This window comes from Planococcus citri, chromosome 2 (assembly GCF_950023065.1).
Source record: "Planococcus citri chromosome 2, ihPlaCitr1.1, whole genome shotgun sequence".
Taxonomy (NCBI): domain Eukaryota; kingdom Metazoa; phylum Arthropoda; class Insecta; order Hemiptera; family Pseudococcidae; genus Planococcus; species Planococcus citri.
The window spans coordinates 43,223,596-43,244,308 of record NC_088678.1 but is presented as its reverse complement, the minus strand read 5'-3'; the positions used below and the strand labels follow the sequence as shown (position 1 = coordinate 43,244,308).

The 20,713-nt window shown below is 34.6% G+C and overlaps 6 protein-coding genes across 13 annotated transcripts in view; 3 read left to right on the top strand and 3 right to left on the bottom strand.

Moving 5' to 3' along the window:
* Amph (amphiphysin) overlaps nt 1-4,228 on the bottom strand; it is a 41,728-nt gene extending 37,500 nt beyond the window's left edge. The window contains exon 1 of one of the 3 annotated variants that reach the window (XM_065350384.1): nt 3,701-4,228. In XM_065350384.1, coding sequence (XP_065206456.1) covers nt 3,701-3,811 — 111 coding nt within the window. In that variant the 5' untranslated portion in view covers nt 3,812-4,228. The remainder of the gene's footprint in view (nt 1-3,700) is intronic. The other 2 variants (XM_065350385.1, XM_065350387.1) reach the window with 2 other exon arrangements.
* Nucleotides 4,229-4,931: 703 nt separating this feature from the next.
* Atac3 (Ada2a-containing complex component 3) lies at nt 4,932-9,519 on the bottom strand. The gene is made up of 10 exons (XM_065350365.1): nt 8,039-9,519; nt 7,682-7,778; nt 7,479-7,613; nt 6,967-7,164; nt 6,715-6,879; nt 6,533-6,638; nt 6,327-6,437; nt 6,128-6,238; nt 5,724-6,055; nt 4,932-5,641 (listed from the first exon to the last, which is right to left on the bottom strand). Exons 2-10 carry the CDS (start codon nt 7,709-7,711, stop codon nt 5,378-5,380), a joined length of 1,452 nt encoding a protein of 483 aa, XP_065206437.1. The 5' UTR covers nt 7,712-7,778; nt 8,039-9,519; the 3' UTR covers nt 4,932-5,377.
* Nucleotides 9,520-9,746: 227 nt separating this feature from the next.
* Nucleotides 9,747-10,967, top strand: QIL1. The gene is made up of 3 exons (XM_065350381.1): nt 9,747-9,903; nt 10,102-10,264; nt 10,364-10,967. The coding sequence occupies exons 1-3, from the start codon at nt 9,887-9,889 to the stop codon at nt 10,559-10,561; spliced, it is 378 nt and encodes a 125-aa protein (XP_065206453.1). The 5' UTR covers nt 9,747-9,886; the 3' UTR covers nt 10,562-10,967.
* Nucleotides 10,968-11,575: 608 nt separating this feature from the next.
* LOC135835889 (proliferation-associated protein 2G4) lies at nt 11,576-13,942 on the top strand. The gene is made up of 7 exons (XM_065350373.1): nt 11,576-11,746; nt 12,068-12,196; nt 12,267-12,372; nt 12,445-12,607; nt 12,686-13,133; nt 13,214-13,341; nt 13,416-13,942. The coding sequence occupies exons 1-7, from the start codon at nt 11,653-11,655 to the stop codon at nt 13,563-13,565; spliced, it is 1,218 nt and encodes a 405-aa protein (XP_065206445.1). The 5' UTR covers nt 11,576-11,652; the 3' UTR covers nt 13,566-13,942.
* Nucleotides 13,943-14,550: 608 nt separating this feature from the next.
* LOC135835894 (probable peptidyl-tRNA hydrolase 2) lies at nt 14,551-15,880 on the top strand. The gene is made up of 3 exons (XM_065350379.1): nt 14,551-14,950; nt 15,019-15,099; nt 15,181-15,880. The coding sequence occupies exons 1-3, from the start codon at nt 14,801-14,803 to the stop codon at nt 15,454-15,456; spliced, it is 507 nt and encodes a 168-aa protein (XP_065206451.1). The 5' UTR covers nt 14,551-14,800; the 3' UTR covers nt 15,457-15,880.
* A 926-nt stretch (nt 15,881-16,806) lies between these two features.
* Nucleotides 16,807-20,713, bottom strand: part of LOC135835885 (uncharacterized protein DDB_G0284459) — an 89,939-nt gene continuing 86,032 nt past the window's right edge. For all 6 annotated transcript variants that reach the window (XM_065350363.1, XM_065350362.1, XM_065350361.1 and 3 more), the window contains one exon: nt 16,807-20,660. In XM_065350363.1, coding sequence (XP_065206435.1) covers nt 18,457-20,660 — 2,204 coding nt within the window. In that variant the 3' untranslated portion in view covers nt 16,807-18,456. The remainder of the gene's footprint in view (nt 20,661-20,713) is intronic.

Below are 20,713 nucleotides of genomic sequence, written 5' to 3'. Positions count from 1 at the left end.
AAAACGATGTTTTTTGTGAAAAGTTTATTTTTTGACTTTACACCTTGACTTTTAAAAATAAATTTCCATTTTGATTTTGAAAAAGAAAAGAAAACAAGCCCAAGCGAAACGAGGGCAAAAGCTTTCAAAAATTTGTGTTTCGAGAAGTAAAAAATAATGTTTTTCTTTTATCACAGGCCCATCTCCGAAATTTTCAATTGATCGTTTATTCAAAATTCCACGAATTTTTCATGAAAATTACGAAATTTTCTGACTTTTTCAGATCAACCAAATTCCTTGACTTTTCAGGTTTTTCAGAATAATGGAATCCCTGATTAACAAAGTCAAATTTTTCACAGGAAAATTTTCAAAAAAATTGAAATTGGAAGAAAAATTGTAGATGCTATACAAAGTATGTACTTTTTAATTTCAATAAAAATTATTTAAAAAAAAACAAACAATACAAAGAATGAACACATTGATGAAATTTTTTATTTTTTCACTACCTTTTTGACTAAATTCAGTATTTTTTTCATTACTTTCACTACCCATTTTTAAAAAAACTATTTCACTACTTTCACTATTTTTACTACCTGTAGATACCCTGAAACCAGCACAACTGGTTGCAGGGACACAAATTGGGCCACTTGAAGTACCCCTTGAAGGCAATTAATCATAAAAAGGAAATGGCCTGGGCTAAGGTTGTGAATTTTTACGAAAATTTCAAAAAAACATAAATATGCACCCAAAACCCCGGAAAAGGTCAATGACCTCAATGACCAGTATAATTACTTCACTCGTGTTGTATCCTATACAAAATCACAATATTGAATTTTTTTTTCAATTGTAGTGACTTTAAAATTTTTTCAAGTTTTCAGATTTAGGAGTCTGGTGCCACCTCCTAATTAAGGTTGGAGGAAATGATGGCCAATTTTTTCAAAAGGAACGAGGAAGGCACAAAACAGGCCTTAATGCAAATCATTTTTTGAATTTCAACACTTTTGCCTGAATTTTAGAAATTTGGAGAGGCGTCTCTCACAATTTGCAGAAGTTTAGTATACTTGGAAGAAAGGTGAATTTTAGAATGAAGAATTTACAAGTAGAAATGAATGATTTAGGTATTTACGAGTAAGAGTTACTCGCGTTCTCCTCATCAGAACGGGAAGCTAAACAGAACCCTGAACTGCAAAATTAGAGGAAAAACCCCATCCCTGAACTGAAATTTGGAAAAAATTTATATTTTTTACAATTAGTACACATATACATTTTTGATTTCCTCGATTTCCCTTCAACTCCTCCAATGGTGAAGCAGCTTTGAGCTTTCGTACAAGATGTCGACTACCAACTTTCATCAAACAAATTTTTAATGATCTTTCATCAATCCAGTTAATCCTCGAAGTCAGCTCTCCAAAGAGGGCAAATGTTTGGAAAAAAATGCATCTATGAACATTTTCAATTTTTGAGATTTTTCAAACTCAATTCATGTTTTTAAATATGATATTCAAATTTGAATTAAAGTCACAAAATGATAATAATATTTTCTCACGAATTTCTTACCGAACATAGAAAAACACAAATTACGATTTAAAACACCAGAGATTTACAATGTCAAGATGAAAAACGATAAGATAAAATGTAATACAACTAAGAGTCTACGAGTACCTACATTAAATATGCATCTGCAGGATCTATTATTTATTCAACGAGTACACAAAAATCGAAATGAAAATAAGCAGTTGAAAAATGACGTGAAAAAATGAACTTCCAAAAAAGTACCTCGAATGGTTACGAAGAAGAAAAAAACACTACAGTTCACTGCATAACACCTAGAACTATTTCAATAAAGGGGTGACTAAGTATCATGAGAATTTTGGGGTGTTGATAGAGAAACAGCTGCCGGAGAGAAGCCATCACGAACCTATCCAACAACGGTAACCATGCACATTATAGTCTACAACAAACCCTCTCAGTTCGTCGAAGATGTGTAAGGTAAGCACGAGTTAAGTATACCTACTTAAATTCGATTATCTGCTTATTTAGTTTCCGCGTCACGTTAAAAATTTCCTTCGGAATAAAAAATTACTTATTCGTGATAAAAAAATTTCAATTCATTCGAAACATTCCGACACATGTCGGTAATAATACACAGATCGAGTATTCATGCAACACTCGAACAAAACGTATTCATAAGTCATAACCACGTGCATTGCTAATACTACTGTGCGGTGTGTACTGTGTATCTTCCTGTACGTACACGTTACATTACACTACATACAGGCGACAAATTCATATTCAAATATTTAGCCTGTAATCAACGAAAGAGTGTTTTCTTCGTTTAAATACATGTTTTACAAATTAGTACTGTAGCAAGCGATGAATAAAAATTTTTGGCCCACAATAAGTCGTAGGTTCACCGTAGGAGTTGCAAGTGAGCAGAGTAGAAAGAAGTTTCAAAGGAGTGGTCTGTTATACAGCACTACGCATATTGCCCGATAAGGAGCCGGATCGACGAGTAAACCTGGGCTTCGACCGCTAATAACCTTATTTTTTTACCATACTGGGATGGGATTTCAACTCAGATCACAACATGTTGTAATACGAGATACATAGAAAGGTACTGGTACGCGTATTTCGAATGTTTTTGCTGAATAGGTAAAAAATTTTTACAAAAAAGTAAACTTAAATAAAAATAAAACCAAACTAAGTAGGTATAGCGACACTTTCTGTAGGTAGGTACTCGAATCCGGTTTCGTACGTGTAATAATATTCAAGGATTTTCGTATAATACGCGTAGTATTTCCTTATTATCGGTTTAATTCGTTGAGCGAAAAATAATACATGAGAAATTATTGTACATGCAACTGGGCAGGGTGCATTTTACCAATCGAATTAACCACAAGAGAATAATAACGTATTACGCAGCTAATTAACCCAACAGATTACAATGTTTACTCGTCTGCACTTATCTAACGATGATTCTCCGGCGGTCACGATGAGCGGGTATTTAAAATAGTAATTTCACTCGGTTCTGCGATCGTGTGTAATTGCGGTTATTAATAGAATACGAAAGTACAGTGACAAAAAAAAAATCGAAAAGCTTTTTAAAGAGGCCAACGTTTTCACCTTTGGCTCTACCTGCATCGTAGTGTAGAGAGGTGTTCAATCGTGTAAGTACGATTTGCCATTCGACTGGAGAATTAAAAGAACGTGCAGACGAGTATTTGGTAAAAATTACGAAAAGGTCTTGCCAAGACAACTTCAGCCGATTGCAACAGTCAAAAATATAACTTGGCGGATTGCCACAAGTGTGCTCATGTATCCTCAGGACAAGTCTGCTCAAATGATATATCCCGAAGTACTTATCCATTTCCAAATTTTCACACCATCTTGCTAATACAGACGATCAACCGTATCACTGAGACGATCCAAATGATCGATAATTTGATACTCGAAAGCTCATCTGTAGCCGGATCCGCGAACATACGGTAATGAAAAATGAAAGCTAATGAAAGCGAAGAAACCCCGAGATATGAATAGCAATGCCAAAAAGTCATTTTGATCGAGACAGACGACAAATTAACAAACAAACCAGCCATCAGCGTATCTCGGCGGTATCATCTTTCGACATAAGCGTAGTTACAGTTGGTAAATTAATTTTCACTTGGGTGCATTCCGCGGAATTTAATTTCTATTACGAGGACAATTTAAAATTAATATTTACCTTTTCTTTCGCTCTTCCAGCGTGTTTTGAGACGGATTTCGCCAGCAAAGAACCCTTACTTTCTGTTGCCATCTTCTTATCACCACCACCACTACATAAAAACTGGCTCATAATTCCGAATAACACTTCGATACCAATCCCGGTAGTATCTGTTTTCACCACGCGCTAGTGTACGCTCGAATCGTTCGGCGATTATTTGTTCTTAGATAAGGGCATTTTAATTCTTTATTCTTTCATTCGAATTTCAATTGAATTTTATTTTCACTCGATTAAAATTCAAAATGCACTTCTATCGATGTTAATTCGTTTTAAATTAATTTAAAATGCAGAATGCGTTTCAAATAATGTAACTTGTATGTTTCGATGCGAAATTTACTTTCGTACACACTTTTTTAAACGTCTTCAATTTGTTCAACACAAAAACTAACATCAAAAGCGACGACTAAAATTCAGGAAAATTGCGCAAAAAATTGAAAGATAATTTCTCGCGAAATGTACAAACTTCGCAAAGACAATGTCGTCGACGACACTTACATTACTAAACTAGTTACTGCATGTACATCAGTACGTCCTACGCTGGAATTATGTATTCCAGAATTGATATTACGACGACTTGTCGAGTGGTGGTGGAAGTACGCAGGTGGGAACAATGATTAACCTGTGTCTTCCGCGTCAAAATGATGTATAAAAATTGAAAAAATATGATTGAACGCTGGAATGTAATAATAAATTTTAATTAATGCCAAGTTATCGGTTACCGAAGGTACAATAATCGGGAGAATTAAAACGTTTCTTAACTCATCACATTCGTAAGTTCACAACCGTAACCTATCATAATGTTCATCTTCAGTGATTTTTCGACATAAATTCCATTTGAATTTTGATCAATTGACGATGGCGAGTAAAATGTAAACGGAGCTGAATACATCGAACATTACGAAAGGAAGATCATTCTTTTACGTCAATCTCATCATTGAAATTGTAATCGTAATTTGATGGTTTAGTTTATTTTTATTTTGATATGAACTTTGGGGTTTAACATCGAGATGCGTTGAATAAAATAATTCATAATCGAAGAACAGATTGTTTACACAGCAATTACTTTCATATCTACATGTATCTATTCACAAACAACTTCAAACATTCCTGAATGGTTGCCATGCCATACACTCCAGCATAGAAGCATCGCCAAAACTTCGATTAGATTTTCAAAACCAAAACACAATTTAAATGAAAAATTTCGATTTATTGAAATCTAAAAAATAATGAGGTAAAAATTCCTTATAATTAATAACATAAACGAGAATAATACGGAACAATAAAACAAACAAAAAACTCATCTATTCAAATAACTAAAATTAAAAAAAAAAAGCGCTTCGTTGAATAAAACGATAAAAATGAATTCTTTTTTCAAGAACGTTTCATTTTCAAAGTAAGGAACACAAAAAGGAGAACATTAAAAAGTAATTGGAAGTACAGCCTAAAAAAACTGGTACGTTAATTTGGTCAAAGAAGTATTAATTAATAAGTAAACAACAAGAGAGTCAAATGCACAAATATAAGATCCAATTCGAAAACTACTTTTAAAAATATCACCCAATCGCTTCCCAAAAATTAAAAATAATAAACTCAGCTACGTATAAAACAGATCATTAATACTCGTTGCAATTGTTTCCTTTAGGAATTCACCGTTGTTATCTTGATTCCAGAATTCATCAGTATTTTTGATAAATTATTCAACTGAATTTTATACAAAGCTGCTTCTCGTTCTTTAATTTCGTATTGAGATTTGTAATGCTTGGCTAATTGCAAAGATAAATCCAATTGTTTTTTCATATCACGTAGCAAATTGGTCTTCTTCCTCAACTGATCCTCAAATTCTTTCATTTTGGTATTATTCGATACATTTGGATTTTTACTAAACGTCGAATTTGGGCTCAGCTGCAATAAAAAAAAGACATTCGAATAAAATAATACAACCTAAATGAAGAGCTGAAAAATTTTACAAGATTTTTCAACTTACACTTTCCATTTGTAAAACACCATCTCTGACTGGAGAAGTAGTCATTTGTTTTGGTTTACTGATTATCAACTTCTTTTTAGCAGTCAAATTTACCAATTGTTTGGCATCGATTTTGATTATCTTTGCTTTGTTCAGAGAAGAAACATCGATGTTATCGATGTTTGTCACTGAGGATGTTGCAGTAATGGGGGTTTCTGAAGAATTTCCGGTATTTTCGTTATCGAGTTTTTGCTTTTTCGCAACTGGTTGAGAATTCAAGTGGTTAGTCGACATACCCGCTATTTTTCGAATTATGTTAGGTTCAGTCTTTTTCAATGCCAATTTCCCAGCATCTGAAACAATACACAGATTAAAATTCGAGCGCCAAGAAATTATAACTATAATACGCTGATCAAATCCTGTACCTGTTAGAACGGCAGTTTGTCCTCTCTTAAGAGCACTAGCGATTATGGTTGATTGATCGACTGGAAGTAATTTGATACCGTGTTGCTCAAAAAGTTTAATCGTATCATCGTCTGTTGAATAAAATAAAAATTAACTAGACGATGTAACTAAGTGGTTCTATAAACAAAATCACAGAAAGAATTTGATAATTTGAATTACTTTTTAAATTCGCATTAAATGCTAATTTGCACTGTTCGATGTTGTTTTTCATTTCTGGGAACAAAATCGGACTGCTTATGGAAGTTTTTTGATCGGAAAATGAATTCTTATCTGCGGAACAGAACAGAACAGAACAGAACAGAACTTCAAGATTAACTACACGGTTCTCTAGATGTAAGTTGTATTTGAAATTAAATTTTTGTAACCTGGAATGAAAACAGCAGTGTAGGGTCCATAACCTTTATCAGATGAATTCAAGAATTCTTCGTCCAATAAGAATTCTGTACTTTCATTTAAATTGTTAAGATGTTGCTGATTAAAATACAACGAATTAATATTAAAAACACGAAACAATGTAAAAATCGAATCAACAATTGCATCAACATACTCGCAATAAATCATAAATTTCGAAATGATTCTTTTTCAGTGCTAAGCTCAAAGCTGTTTTACCGAATTTACTGACTAGACCGACACTGGCACCAGCTTTCAGTAAGAGTATCACGGAATCGAAATGACCATTTTCACTAGCCCAATGTAAAGCGCTCATCCCAAGCTGTAAACAAATCAAATGTAGGGTTATGATTACGAAGAAACATTACAAAATTGTGAAATTTCAAATTAAAAGGAAAAAAAAACTTACGTTATCCACATCATTGACACTAGCGTCATTATTAAGTAAAAACTCGACGCATTCGTTGTGCCCATGGTAAGCAGCGATCTGCAGAGCTGTTCTTCCCATTTTAGTCATAACATTGATGAGGGCTCCAGCATCGAGTAATAATTTTAATACATTAGGGCGATTAAATCGAGCAGCGTAAAAAAATGAATTACATCCTAGCTGTAATTTAAATAAAAATATTTCAACTTGAGTACGGTGCGTGCAGGCTATTGTGATAGACTCAAAAATCGAGCATTTGCGAAACAGTGCGAAAAAATTAAAATCAAGGAAATGATGAATTGTCAAACACGAAGGGTAATTGGGATACACCATGGATAGGTACACCTAATAAGTCGGGATGGAATTCTGATACACGAGTTTTTTCGAAACGGCGAGGTAATGAAAACTTTGAGAATAGGTGATTGCAAAATGAAAAATTTTAGTCTGTGTATCACAATAGCTCACCATTACTGATGTTTGATGTGAATTCTTACTTGATCGCTGACATACGGAGGAACACCGGCATTGAGTAATTTTATAACGAGGGCTTCGTTTCCTTGTTTAACTGCTTCTATTAATAGCTTGCTGTTATCAACGAGAGTTGCACCATCAGTACTTTTGGAGTAATACTAAAAAATACATGGGATATTAGAAAAAAATCATCACGAAATTAAATAATATTATTTAGAAGATTCACCTCCTTGTTGGACATCCTTTTTTCGTTCATTTCGGCAGGAATCAGACCGTACTCATTCTGAAGAAATTTCAAATTTGATGAACTGCAAAGTGCATATCTGAAATTTTGTCACATAAATTAATGAAAATTTAAAATCATCAAGTATGTGTAGGGGGGTACTCTAAAGATTTGGAAGGACTGAGGTGAATGAAACTCAATCGAAACATTCAAATTGACAATGAATGAGGGCCTGAGAGGAGATAGGACAATGGACATACAGGACATAGACATGAAATTGAAGTGATATGATTTCAAATTCAACATGATCAACCGGTTCATATCAAAAAGCGAGCAAATAATCGAATAAACCATAGTTACCTCGTTCAAAAGAATCTTCCATAGACACTCATCACTTCATCCACGGTATCAGGGCATATTTAAAATTAGTATGCAAGTGTTTTAAAATAAGTTCATAGATTTTTACAATAATTTTTACAATATTTTAGTTTGTTACTTTTTTAGTTTTTTCTGATAAGAGAATTTTCCAAATTTCGCATAAATTTTTATTCTTTGCTACAAAGAGAATCAAAACTCAAAAGTTTGATTTTCAAAGCAAAACTTCGTCAGGTTGGTCCAATTTTCATGTTGCGTAGGTTTTCATTCGTTGAAAGACAAATAAGTAGGTAAGAAAGTGGATCAAATTTTTTCGGAAGAGACCTTGATCAACCTTGACCCAAACTAAATTTTCTTGTTATCAATCAATACGAGCGTCTAGATTCATTTCCGTGGCGGGGTGTAGTGGAATTTTTTTTTCTGGACTTGGACGTTTTTTCGTCTTGGGATAAACATGTTATCTTATCATAGGTATGCATACAATTATTCGTGTATAAAATGCAACTTTTTCGATTGTTCGCGGGTTCGGATGAACTTTCATGAGGTCTCAAATTAAAGACGATGAAATTCCTTATCGATTGGTGTTAAATTTTTATTATTTCGCGTAAAAATGACGATTTTATGAATACTTTTATTTCACTGATTTTTGCATACTACGTACGTCATCTTCAAACTGAAAATACTCGAAATTTTCATTAGACACATACGTATTTGAATACAGCAAAATGTTCGTAATGTTATCCTCTTTAAAATGAGCTATTACCGAAAGCTCTACATGCAACCGTTCAAAAGTTTTCGAAGTTTTAAGTTGCGAAAACAAGCTGCGGATGGTAAGTATTGATCTTTAAATTAATATTACTCGAAATTTTCAGTGGACACATAGGTATTTTAATACATCAAAATGTTCGTAATTTTATCCTCTTTAAAATGGTTGTTTACCGAAAGCTCTACCTTCAACCGTTCAAAAGTTTTTGAAGTTCAAAGTTGCGGAAAGTGGTCTAATTGTGTTATTATTACCTATGGTTATTGTGTTATCAGTAAGTTATAGTTTTGATCAGTAACCACTTTTCGCAACTTTGATCTTCAAAAACTTTTGAACGGTTGAAGGTAGAGCTTTCGGTAAACAACCATTTTAAAGAGGATAAAATTACGAACATTTTGATGTATTAAAATACCTATGTGTCCACTGAAAATTTCGAGTAATATTAATTTAAAGATCAATACTTACCATCCGCAGCTTGTTTTCGCAACTTAAAACTTCGAAAACTTTTGAACGGTTGCATGTAGAGCTTTCGGTAATAGCTCATTTTAAAGAGGATAACATTACGAACATTTTGCTGTATTCAAATACGTATGTGTCTAATGAAAATTTCGAGTATTTTCAGTTTGAAGATGACGTACGTAGTATGCAAAAATCAGTGAAATAAAAGTATTCATAAAATCGTCATTTTTACGCGAAATAATAAAAATTTAACACCAATCGATAAGGAATTTCATCGTCTTTAATTTGAGACCTCATGAAAGTTCATCCGAACCCGCGAACAATCGAAAAAGTTGCATTTTATACACGAATAATTGTATGCATACCTATGATAAGATAACATGTTTATCCCAAGACGAACAAACGTCCAAGTCCAGAAAAAAAAATTCCACTACACCCCGCCACGGAAATGAATCTAGACGCTCGTTCAATAAATCAGCATTTTTCATTCAGAAATTCAGAAGAAATTTTTATCGGTCTTCGATTTGTCAAAAAATTTACATAAATACAATTAGGCTATTTGCTTTCAAGCAACTGTTTCGAGAATCGTATCTCAAGAATTGGATGATAATATGACTGGTTTACTGAAGTAAGTGGACAGACTCATTAAAGTTGACTCTATACGTAACTAAAACTATACTTCACTGCTTTGATCTGCCAAGTATTTCGAAAATAATCGAAGATCGATCTTCATATTTCTCAATTCTTATTGTCCAGTGTGTTTGTGTTAGTTTGGATGCATTGAAGGTCGAGTTGATAATCCATTTCATGTTTTTGAATTTTGCAGATTTAGTGTGAAAGCTGGTATTCTAGGAGGAGCTGTGTATTACTCTCGAGACATTGGAGTTTGGGCCGATAGCGATACAACCTACGAACTCGGAAAAAAGAGCATTGCGTACCTCACACCTTACATTAATAAATTAGAAAAAGAAGTTCCCATACCGGTTGACGTGAGTACTTTGAATTGAAGTACAATTCGGTCAAATAGAGGTATTGTTTCGTCAGATATAATTGTATTTCTAATGGTTTGGATGTCGTTCGTCTTCCAGTTGAAAAACCTTCCATCCAGTGAAGATGCGTGCAGAACGGTTAAAACGTATTGGAATCGAGGAGTGATATCTTCGATCACTTTTATAGAAAAAATACCTAGTAATATAAGCTATTACAGCTGCCAAGGAATTTCCTATATATCTGAGCAAATACAGCAGGAGAAAAATTCACTTCCGTCCAGTCAGGAGAAAAGCTGATTTTTGCATTTATTATTGGATTCGTCAATGTTTACTTGACAGAAATTCCATTATTTATTGCACTTGAATATTGAAAGATGCTGTGTCAGAAATTTATTATTGCGTTCGTCGTATAAAAGTATTAATTTGTGGTAGTTTAATTATATACTATGTGTATTATGTTACAGAAAACTGATACTTACGACTGCTGCTTTACCTACCTACTGAATTTTCATTAGCTGTAGCAGTTTTCAATTTTTCATTGTTCAAGTCGTGCTTATTGTCTCGGCATGACACTTACATCATTTAATTCTGAAAACTTGCTATTTTTGTTATTTAGATATGTTTTGTATGCGTTGTATTATTTTCGTTTACGAATATGATATTGTAAATATTACGCAGTAAAGTAATAATCGTTCTCATCGTACGTCGTTTTTCGGTAGTTTCAAGCGAATTTTCGGAATACTCAAATCAAGTGGATTATGATTATTGTGATTATTAAACGTAGACGTTGGAACGTTAATTTTAATTTTTAGATGAATTATTCGAAATAAGTACTCAAATGAAGTGGATTATTGTGGTTATAGTTGACGTTGATTTAACCCCTGAAACCTAAATATGTGCAAACAGAAAAGTAGACTCCTCCAGAGTCTAGTTCGATCGAGATAGAGAAATCTTCACTCACCGAGTGAGTGAGCGAAGAGAAGATGATTGATTCCTGATTTCTTGTTGTATGTACTATGTACTGTACTTGGATCTTGAATCAGATTTCAGTTTCACTCAAGATCAAGAAGAGAACTAATGTTGAAGTTCAGCTTAGGATTTTCAGAAAAATATGAAAAAATATTGGAAAGGATAACTAGGATAAGGAAAATGAAATCAAATTTCAAATTATCTAAAATTACCAGTTTCCATGACATGTAATTACAAAATACAAATTTACCGCGCTTTTAAAGAAGTAGGTTACTTTTATGACGTCATTCGCAGATTTTTGCACCCCGCCAAACCAAACAAACCTTACCTTGATAACTACAAACTTGAGTGTAACAACGATTTCAATTTCCCATGCATCCATCTCTGTATCAACTGTGATTCAAAATTAATTTGTCGCAATGTTTCGAGAAATGGATCCCGATGAGCCGGAGAAAACTATCTCCGATGAATCTGTCGTGGGGAAGTATGCTCAAGCTGCCGAAATTGCTAACCGTAAGTACAAATTCTTCATTACATCGCTCAACAATTCTCCAGTAATCTCTATCACGTCGCATACGCGTACAGCCGTAATGCTCCTTGTGGTTCAGCATGCATATGTTGACGTTCGTGAAACACGCAAAACAACTGCGTTATTTCATTACCCGGAACTTAAATTCGAATTCAACTAATCAGTATTTTAAATTTCTGCAAATCCCATCAAGATGATCATCGCGTGATTCGTTTAATTTATGAACCGCTTGCGGTGAAATTCCAGCTTCGGAAATGCTCAGTGTTACCTTTGTTTGATAAATGTATTGTTTTTATTTTTATCAGGTGTTTTGAAGAAAGTTATTGAAAAATGTGTCGATGGAGCTTCTTGTCGCGAAATTTCAGATTTCGGAGATGAATTAATCGCAGAAGAATGCACCAAGGTGTTTAAAAAAGAAAAAGAGATGAAGCGGGGTGAGTTTCTGTTTTGTAATTTGTTGATAAGCCTTACACAGTGCTTTATTCATTTCACTTTTCATTTCAGGAATCGCTTTTCCAACGTGTGTATCTGCTAATAATTGTATTTGTCACTTTTCACCAATTAAAAGCGAACCAGACTACATTCTTAAGAATGAAGACGTTGTAAAAATGTAAGAATTATCAACAATAATCCTTAAAACATATCCTTCTCGTATTAATCTTTAGCTGATCACTATTTACAGAGATTTAGGAGCCCACATAGATGGATTTATTGCCGTGGTTGCCCATACTATCATTGTTGGTGCTTCACCAACCGAAAAAATCACTGGTCGTAAAGCTGATGTGTTTTTGGCAGCCTACCACGCTTCACAAGCTGCATTAAGATTACTGAAACCTAAAGCTGACGTGAGTTGTGCTCATTTATCGCGTTAAAATCCGTATTTCTTGTTGTTTTCGTACTAACGTTTATGTAAATATTTTCAGACTTACACCATAACTGATACCGTTCAAAAAGTATGCAAAGAGTATGATTGTAAACCAATCGAGGGAATGCTTAGTCACCAACTGAGCCAGTTTAGAATCGACGGTCAAAAAACAATTATTCAAAATCCGACCGAAGCACAAAGGAAAGAACACGAGAAATTTGAAATTAGCGAATATGAAGTGTACGCTATGGACGTACTTGTAAGCAGTGGAACCGGTGTAGGACGTGAACAAGACGCTAGAGTGTCGATCTATAAAAAAACCGATGAAATATACCAGTTAAAATTAAAAGCCTCCCGTATGTTTTACGCGGAAGTAGTCAAAAAATATGGAAGCATGCCTTTCAATCTGCGTAGTTTCGAAGACGAAAGATCCGCTAAAATGGGTGTCGTGGAATGCGTTAATCATAAATTATTAAATCCTTTTCAAGTACTTTATGAAAAACCAGGTAAATTTTTCAAACGTTATTTTTGTTAGTAATATTTGAAAATACGAGTAGATACATCTAACATTCGGTGATTTTTTCAGGTGAGTTTGTTGTTCAGTTCAAGTTTACTGTGATGGTGCTCCCCAATGGACCATCCAAAATTACTGGATTACCACTTGACGAATCGTTATTTGAATCGAATAATTCGATTAGTGATCCCGAACTCAAAGTATGTCTTCGTGTATATTTCGATGAAGTTAATCGAGAAATTCCTCATTTTTAATTTTTTCAATGCTGTTTTAGGTTTTATTGCAATCGTCGTTGAAACATAAACCCACTAAAAAGAAAAAGAAACCCGCGAAATCAGCTAAAACTGCTGACGCATTGAGCAATAACGTAGAGAAAATGGATATCGACTCAGAGAATAAAATGGAAGTTGAACAAGCCGCGTGAAATTCCCTTCTAAATTTCGTTATTTCGTCCCGATTATTCTTACAATTTTTATTTAGGTTAATTGTACTATCTAGAAATTACAGTGTCCTGTTGTATTATAGAAATCCTACGTGTATTGTATTTACATGAAGTTTCCGATTTCTTTTTTTTTTCTTTAATTTATATTTTCACTCATATTCTGACGTCTGTTATTTGATGTTTTTTCCTGAGGAAAAATTTCCGTTTAAAAATCATGAACCCTAGATATACGTTTAACCTTGTAAAAATTTCATTAACCTAAATAATGTTGCTGGCATTACGTTGACCATATTGGTTCATGTAATTTTGTCGCATGTTTCTGACAAAAATATTTTTCTAAAAAGAATAATTTTTATTGATGTTTGTTTTTTATTTTTTATTCGTAAGCGTTGTTTTTCTTTCTTGCTCTAAGATACGTATTTCAATTTTCATTGAGGATGTAAACGATTCGTAGGTATGGATAATTGTTTCTGAATCTGAAACGAAATACCTGCTGACGTGGAATATGTTGGTGTTTACTGTTTAGATAAAATAATTCGTTTCGTTTCCGCTAAAAGACAATAACGTATTGAACATTTATTGTAGTATAGCGCGCAGAAGCACCTCTTCAAATTAGGCTACGAGATCGGATCCTGGCATATATGCCTATTGCCTAGATAGGATTCAATGTGAAGAAAGAGAAAGAATTACGTGGATCATTTGAAATTTCAACGATTTCGGCCGAATTACATAAATGATTTCTTGATGTCGAGGGATGCTTGTAGTCTTCAAGGAGTTCACTCGCGCCGTATTCGGTTGGTCTGACATGAGCCTAGTCTAGGCATTGTAGGGATTGTAGGGGCAACGATGGACGCATTTTTTGTAGAAAAACCAATTTTTGACCGTGGTTTCTGGTGCCATTTTTCAAGACAAGCAAAAAAAGGTTCTCTAAAAAAAGTGACAACTACCGAAATGAACGGATTCATTTCGATTATTCGATTGTTCGATTTCATCTTTCGATAATCGAGCGTCGAACCGTCGACGATCGAAATTTCAAAACAAATGAAACCCGCGAACGCGAAGATCAAAGCCAATTTTTTTTGCACCTTCGCAGTGTTTGTGTTTTTAATTCACGTGAGTGACTGATATGAGAATGAAACATTGAAACCAATTATTTAAAATTTGAATCCTGAATTAATTATATCTTATCGGATCGTTTTGGACACAAATGCGTAATCATGCTGGATACTTTGATTAGTAATAAATGTTTCATCGTTAGCTTCGGCGCCGGTTTCATCGGAACTGTAGTATTTCTATATTTCTTTGAAAACCACAGCAAGCCTCCAAAAGATGAACCGGCAGAATCCAAACCAAAACCTCTGAGACCTGTAAATAAGTTCGTTTCTCATTTATTTCATTGTACTTTACCATAATTTAATCTTGATTTTTCAATCAGAAAAAAGTTTCCGGTGAATGTAAAATGGTCCTTGTTGTTCGTAAAGATGTGAAGGCAACCAAAAGAGAGATAGCTGCATACGTAAGTATCACATGTTTTTTTTCTGCTCATGAGGTGTAGATATTCCTATCATCTTATGTTACAATTTGTTTTTCATTCTAGTGCGTAAATGCTTGTTTCGAAGCCTACAAACGAAGTCTAGAAAAATATCCGAAGTTGGTTAAGCACTGGGAATGGAACGGATCAGCCAAAATAGCTTTGAAAGTAAACAACGAAGCTGAATTAATTGCTATCAAGAAGAAAGCAGACGAGCAAGATATAATTAACCATATGGTTCTATCAGAAAACCAATCTCTAAAATCAGCTCTCGTTTTAGCCCTTGGTCCGGATATATTGCCACAAATTAATTCTGTTACTGGTCATCTCAAATTGTACTAAGGTAGTTCTGAACTACGTGATTTTTATTATTCGGACAGGAATAATACTTGAAGATTAGCAGCATTACGAAACATTTCAGCAATAATGATAACACTGCTGATTTTTATACGATGGATCTCGTTTTTTATTCGATTTACTTAACGTCCGATAAATTTTTGATTAATTTCGTTTCATCTTAACGCATTCTCGATATTACTGCTTTTACTGCCTTTATGAATGAGAAATGAGAAAAATTTCAGTAGGAAATTGGCGAAATGCATTGTTAATTCGGTGTTGACTTTTGCTTGTAGCGCCTATGAATTGCGGCGGAGAAAAAGATATTGAAATGTGATCAGAAAATTCATCATCTATGATATCAGAATTTAATTTTTTTATCTGTGTTGCTCAATGTTCTTTTTAAGAATAAAGATATATTTTTGTGATACATCTGATGTTCTGATTTACGAGGTTATAAGTGATGGTGATGAAGAGAGATGTGAATTACAGATTGAAAAAAATATGTAAAATAAAGAGACCAAATTACTTGTGCTGTGCATTACTCGTGTTAGTCGTGTTCAATTTTTTTGACGCGAACATTGGTCTATTCAGCCGAATTTGATTTTTGCCATTTCGGGAACCTCTGAGGCGCCTACCGGCAAAAATTCATGTTTAGACTAAAATATCAATTCGAAAATGAATACACATAATGTCAATTTCAGAGAAATTGAAAATCTTAAGATTTTTTTCACCTGTCCAAATTGAAAAACCTGACTTTGACGAAAATGAGTTGGAAAATCAGAAGTTTTAAATTTCTCTAAAATTGAAACGGGGGTTCAGAGGATCCCAAAATGACGGAAATCAGATTATTTGTAAAAATTTAAAAACATAGAAAAAATTGACAAATTTAATTCAAATTCTGGTTGTTGACGTAGTTAGACGTCCTCTATGATATATTGCAAGAAAAAAAGGTTTCGGCCAAAATTTACAAATTTGGGTGGAAACGGTGAAAAATCAGTTTTTTTTGCATTTTTAAAAATTTTCCGCCCACAAAAAAAATTCTCAAAAATTTCAAAAAATAGTCACGTCCTTAATGACGTCCAACATACCAGCAAGTTTAAAATTGAGAACTGTCAAAGTTGGAAATTTTCAATTGAAATTGCAATTTTACCCCTTTTGAAAGGGTTCTAAGGTGATTTGGCGATCTAAAAATTTTATGTATCACGTGAGCTTTGGACCGTAAGGAACCATTTCTGCTGATTAGTTTCAAAATCCAAGGATAAGGCCAAATCGCCTATTTTACTACCCGGCTTTGCTCCTTCACTCAAATCAATCCAATCGATCGAGAACTCAATACCATAAACACAAAGAAAATACACACTCTAAAAATTTTTTAATAATCTCACAAGACTTACATAACAAAGGGAAAATATTTATCGCATATAACGTACATTTCATTTTATATTTTATTATACAATAATATTCGAAAAAATAACAATATTAAAAACTCATTTAATTTACATTCTTTTCGAGAATCACATCGCTTAAGGCACAATACGTAAAATACCCTTCTCAAATCCTTTTCATTAGCGGTAAAAACACATCATTATTACCGATTTCGACACAGCCGACCCGACACAAATCACTTAAAAACCTACGGTGAACGTATACAAGTTTTTGAACATATTAACACACGAAAACCATGAATAAGCTACAAATTCGTTAGTAGGTACTAGGTAAGTATCAAGATGAATAATAAATTTATTATAATTCAATATACAAGATGGAATAAATGCTGTTTGGAAAAAAAAAATATTAAAATAGGTATACACCGCCGTTATGTGACATTTGCATTATTCACAACCGCGTTATAATCATTATTATTGAGTACGATAGAAAAACTTCAATATCAAAACAAAAAAAATGTATCGGTACATATTATTAAAGGTATTTTTACAATGCTACGCAATGTTACTCTTTTTTTCTGTTTTTAATTTAGTAAAATATCAAAATAGGTATTAAATCGTAAAATACATTTTGTACATAGAGAATAGAGATAGGGAGAATGGAAACAGAAACAATACATGAATATTTGAAATATAGGTATATAAAAAAAAGAAAAGTGTCTAGAAGTAAAACAGAGTCTAGAAGAAATTGAAAGCATTTTTCAACTGAAAAAATCAATGCTGAAAGCAACGGTGCGTTTTCTGAATTCGTTGTGGAAACTCTTCGGGCAATTAAACCAGTAACTGCATTCTATTCTTGCCTCCTTTTTTATAGAATTTCATTCATTTTGTGCGATAAAACGTGATTTAAAAAAAATAGAAAACTAGGTAGCCTAGGCAAGTTTTAAACACACGCTTTTGCATCGTGCTTCGATGATTAAATCATATTAAATAAGTTTGTAATTTCGAAGTGAGAAAAAAATCACAGCCCAATGCATCATTATAAATGTTGGCAATAATTTAAAGCGATTGTCAAGCAATCTAAAGAAGAAAAGACGAATCATTGTTTCACGAAAATGGTCACAGTTTTAAAAATAGTTCTAATGCGTAGAACAATGGAAGAAAAATTCTGAATTTTTCATAAAAAAAAGCATTCAACACAGTTGGACGAGATCTGAAAATTCGAATGTGGATCCTAGATCCACGAACAAAGTTTTTTGAATTTAAATTTCGTTATTTAAAATTGCACTTGGTGTAAAGAACGGTCACTTTTTTAAAAAATGTACCTTCTTCAAAATTACAGCATTTATTAGACACGTATTGTTTTAAAAATTTTACGAGAGATCTGAACTGATCTATGAGCCAGCATTCTGTCCAGCCCTGTTCATAACGAGTCTGAGGACGATCGGCTATTATTGGAAGCATCGAAGAGACCATATTTCCAGTGATTTAAAGAAAAGAAGAAGAGGCAAACAAATAAAATCTATCCTTGAAAAAATCAGAAAACAATGCTCGATAAACGCCGAATAAAATCATCCTATTTTACTTTCAAATCAATATCTCAACGAAGCACAGCATTTCATTTAGATCCTCTGGCTTGCTGGGCTCTTTTCTCCCATTCTTCTCTACGTTGCTGAATACGTTTATAAGGCGTTTCGTTTTTAACCTCGGTTTTTTCTTTTTCGACGATAATCTCTTCTCCAACATTGGTTGAAATAATGGGAGGAGGTGATTTCGGTGGCGTTGTATCCATTTCATTAGGAATCGATCTGCATCTTTGTCTTTTCTCGTTATTATTCGACGTAAGGACGGTGATACTTTTACTCATTTGAACATCTTGACTGACGCTCCTTTGGAACTTACTGAAAGCAGTTTTCGTCGAATCTAGTTTGATTTCGTTCTTTTTATTCGCACTACGTGGTTGTTCTTCGGACGACGAATTGTTATCTTCGTTCTCTTTATCGCTACTGTCTCTAGATTTAGTGACGATATCGATCACTTCATCTAGACCATCGGGCTCTTTGAGCTTCAACGAACGTCTGGCGAATACCTTCATCAACTCCGGTTCGTCGTCTCTAGCTTGGGAGACGTTGACCTTACGACGTAGTACGACCGTTGTATCGTTCACTTTGACGATACCGTTGGCGAAATCAGTCACGATGATTGGTTTCTCAGCAATGATAGGAGGGGGTTGGTCTCGTTTGGGTTTTGATTTAGGCGAAGGCAGAGTTTTAGGAGGCGATTCGGCGCGAATTTCTTCCTCTTCTTCGGTGTGTTTTTTATCGAGATCTTTTTCAGAGTCGAATACAGCGATAGATTGATCGGTAGGTTGTTGTATTTCATTGTTGATGGTCTCGTTGAATTCGAGAGGCTCGAAAACCGAATCACCCGATGGACTATGTGGTTCGCTGTTCGTTTCAACGCTGCTGCTGATCGAAACGATCGATCTTTGACCGCTCGATTCGGTTACAGTTACGTTAACGTAGTTTTCAACTTCTGGTTCCTTCTCGCTGGCGCCTTCTTTGTAGCTCGATAAAGAACTATCCGAAGTATCAAATTTGCTCAACAAGCTGGTCCTAGGAGTCGGAACTGGAGCTTTTACGTCGGTTGTTTTTTCTACTTTGGTACCGTCTTCGATGCTGATATTGACTTTGTTGCAATTAACCACGGAGATATTACCGTAATCCGGCGTCGGTGTCGGTTTAACCGGAGTCGACGTCGGTTTCCATTTAACATCCAGACGAAAACCAGCTGTTTCGTATTCAGGTACGTCGATCATCGACGATTCCAGTTCTGCGGACGAGTCCGGTCTAGAATGAGACGGCGATAGCGATTGGTACGAGGCATCGGATGCGCGATTTTTACAATCTGGTATCGAAGAAGTCGGCGATAGCGATTGGTACGAGTCGACGGATCTACGATTTGTACGATAATGTTTGCTAAACCGTTCGGTAACGGTTTCTTCTTCGACTAAACCGATATTGACCGGTAAACTAGGCGTATCTTCGTAACAACTATACGGTAACTTTTCGTGATTTCTAAAACTATGCGATTTTTTGACCGAAATCGACGATTTCGTATCCGCAGATTCGTCCATGTTGATGGGAACGGTCGACGTATGGATTTTGCTCGTAGCCGTCGGTGGCATCGATTCCATCGCTGTAGGAGGCGGAGAAGCCGGAATATCTGGTAAATTCAACGGTTCTATACGTTGACGAAATAGCGGATGATTTTTCATAGCGTTATTGATACCATTAGCGTAAGGTATCGGTCCACTATCTTCCTTCGTAGTACTCGAAGTCGCACTTTCCGTCGAAGTCGTCTCCCATTCCATTTCAATATCTGACTTTTGATTAGCATCCGACTCGTCTACGGCGTTCTTTTTCTTCTTACTGCTGCGACGTAACAACAGCCGACTGAAGAACGAACCGCTTTCTTCTTTTTTACTCGAAACCTCGGTCGCAGATTCGTCGACTGTTTCGTCGGGCGATTGCTGAATGCTGTTGGCGGCGTTCGATTTACTCCTGGTTATTAGCTTGAAAGACGGTGCCGGACTTAGAGAGACGCCGGCTGGTAATGAAGCACATTTTGATTGTTGCGTTGTCGAACAAGTCACCGTTGAGGTATTGATTTGCGTTACGCTGGTATTATTGTTATTACTACTATGGTGTTGGTGTTGGTGGTGATTGGTGTACTCGACGATAGTACGACTCTCGCGTTGAGACGTTTTATAAACGTAATTTTGATTCGATTCGTGCTCGTCGCTTTGTCCTGTTTCTGCGACTGTACAACAAATACAAAGCAAAAACACACGGATTAGAAGAATATTGAGATTT

Excerpts from the sequence above, each read along its gene's own strand:
- Atac3 (XM_065350365.1), bottom strand. The coding sequence starts at position 7,711 with ATGAACGAAAAAAGGATGTCCAACAAGGAG. Across the intron at positions 7,614-7,681 it reads AAAGGATGTCCAACAAGGAG|TATTACTCCAAAAGTACTGA; the intron begins GTGAATCTTCTA and ends TGTATTTTTTAG. Across the intron at positions 5,642-5,723 it reads GTGTTTTACAAATGGAAAGT|CTGAGCCCAAATTCGACGTT; the intron begins GTAAGTTGAAAA and ends TTTTTATTGCAG.
- QIL1 (XM_065350381.1), top strand. Across the intron at positions 10,265-10,363 it reads AAGTTCCCATACCGGTTGAC|TTGAAAAACCTTCCATCCAG; the intron begins GTGAGTACTTTG and ends TTCGTCTTCCAG.
- LOC135835889 (XM_065350373.1), top strand. The coding sequence starts at position 11,653 with ATGTTTCGAGAAATGGATCCCGATGAGCCGGAGAAAACTATCTCCGAT. Across the intron at positions 11,747-12,067 it reads AGCTGCCGAAATTGCTAACC|GTGTTTTGAAGAAAGTTATT; the intron begins GTAAGTACAAAT and ends TATTTTTATCAG. Across the intron at positions 13,342-13,415 it reads TTAGTGATCCCGAACTCAAA|GTTTTATTGCAATCGTCGTT; the intron begins GTATGTCTTCGT and ends ATGCTGTTTTAG.
- LOC135835894 (XM_065350379.1), top strand. The coding sequence starts at position 14,801 with ATGCTGGATACTTTGATTAGTAATAAATGTTTCATCGTTAGCTTCGGC. Across the intron at positions 14,951-15,018 it reads AACCAAAACCTCTGAGACCT|AAAAAAGTTTCCGGTGAATG; the intron begins GTAAATAAGTTC and ends TTTTTCAATCAG. Across the intron at positions 15,100-15,180 it reads AAAGAGAGATAGCTGCATAC|TGCGTAAATGCTTGTTTCGA; the intron begins GTAAGTATCACA and ends TTTTCATTCTAG.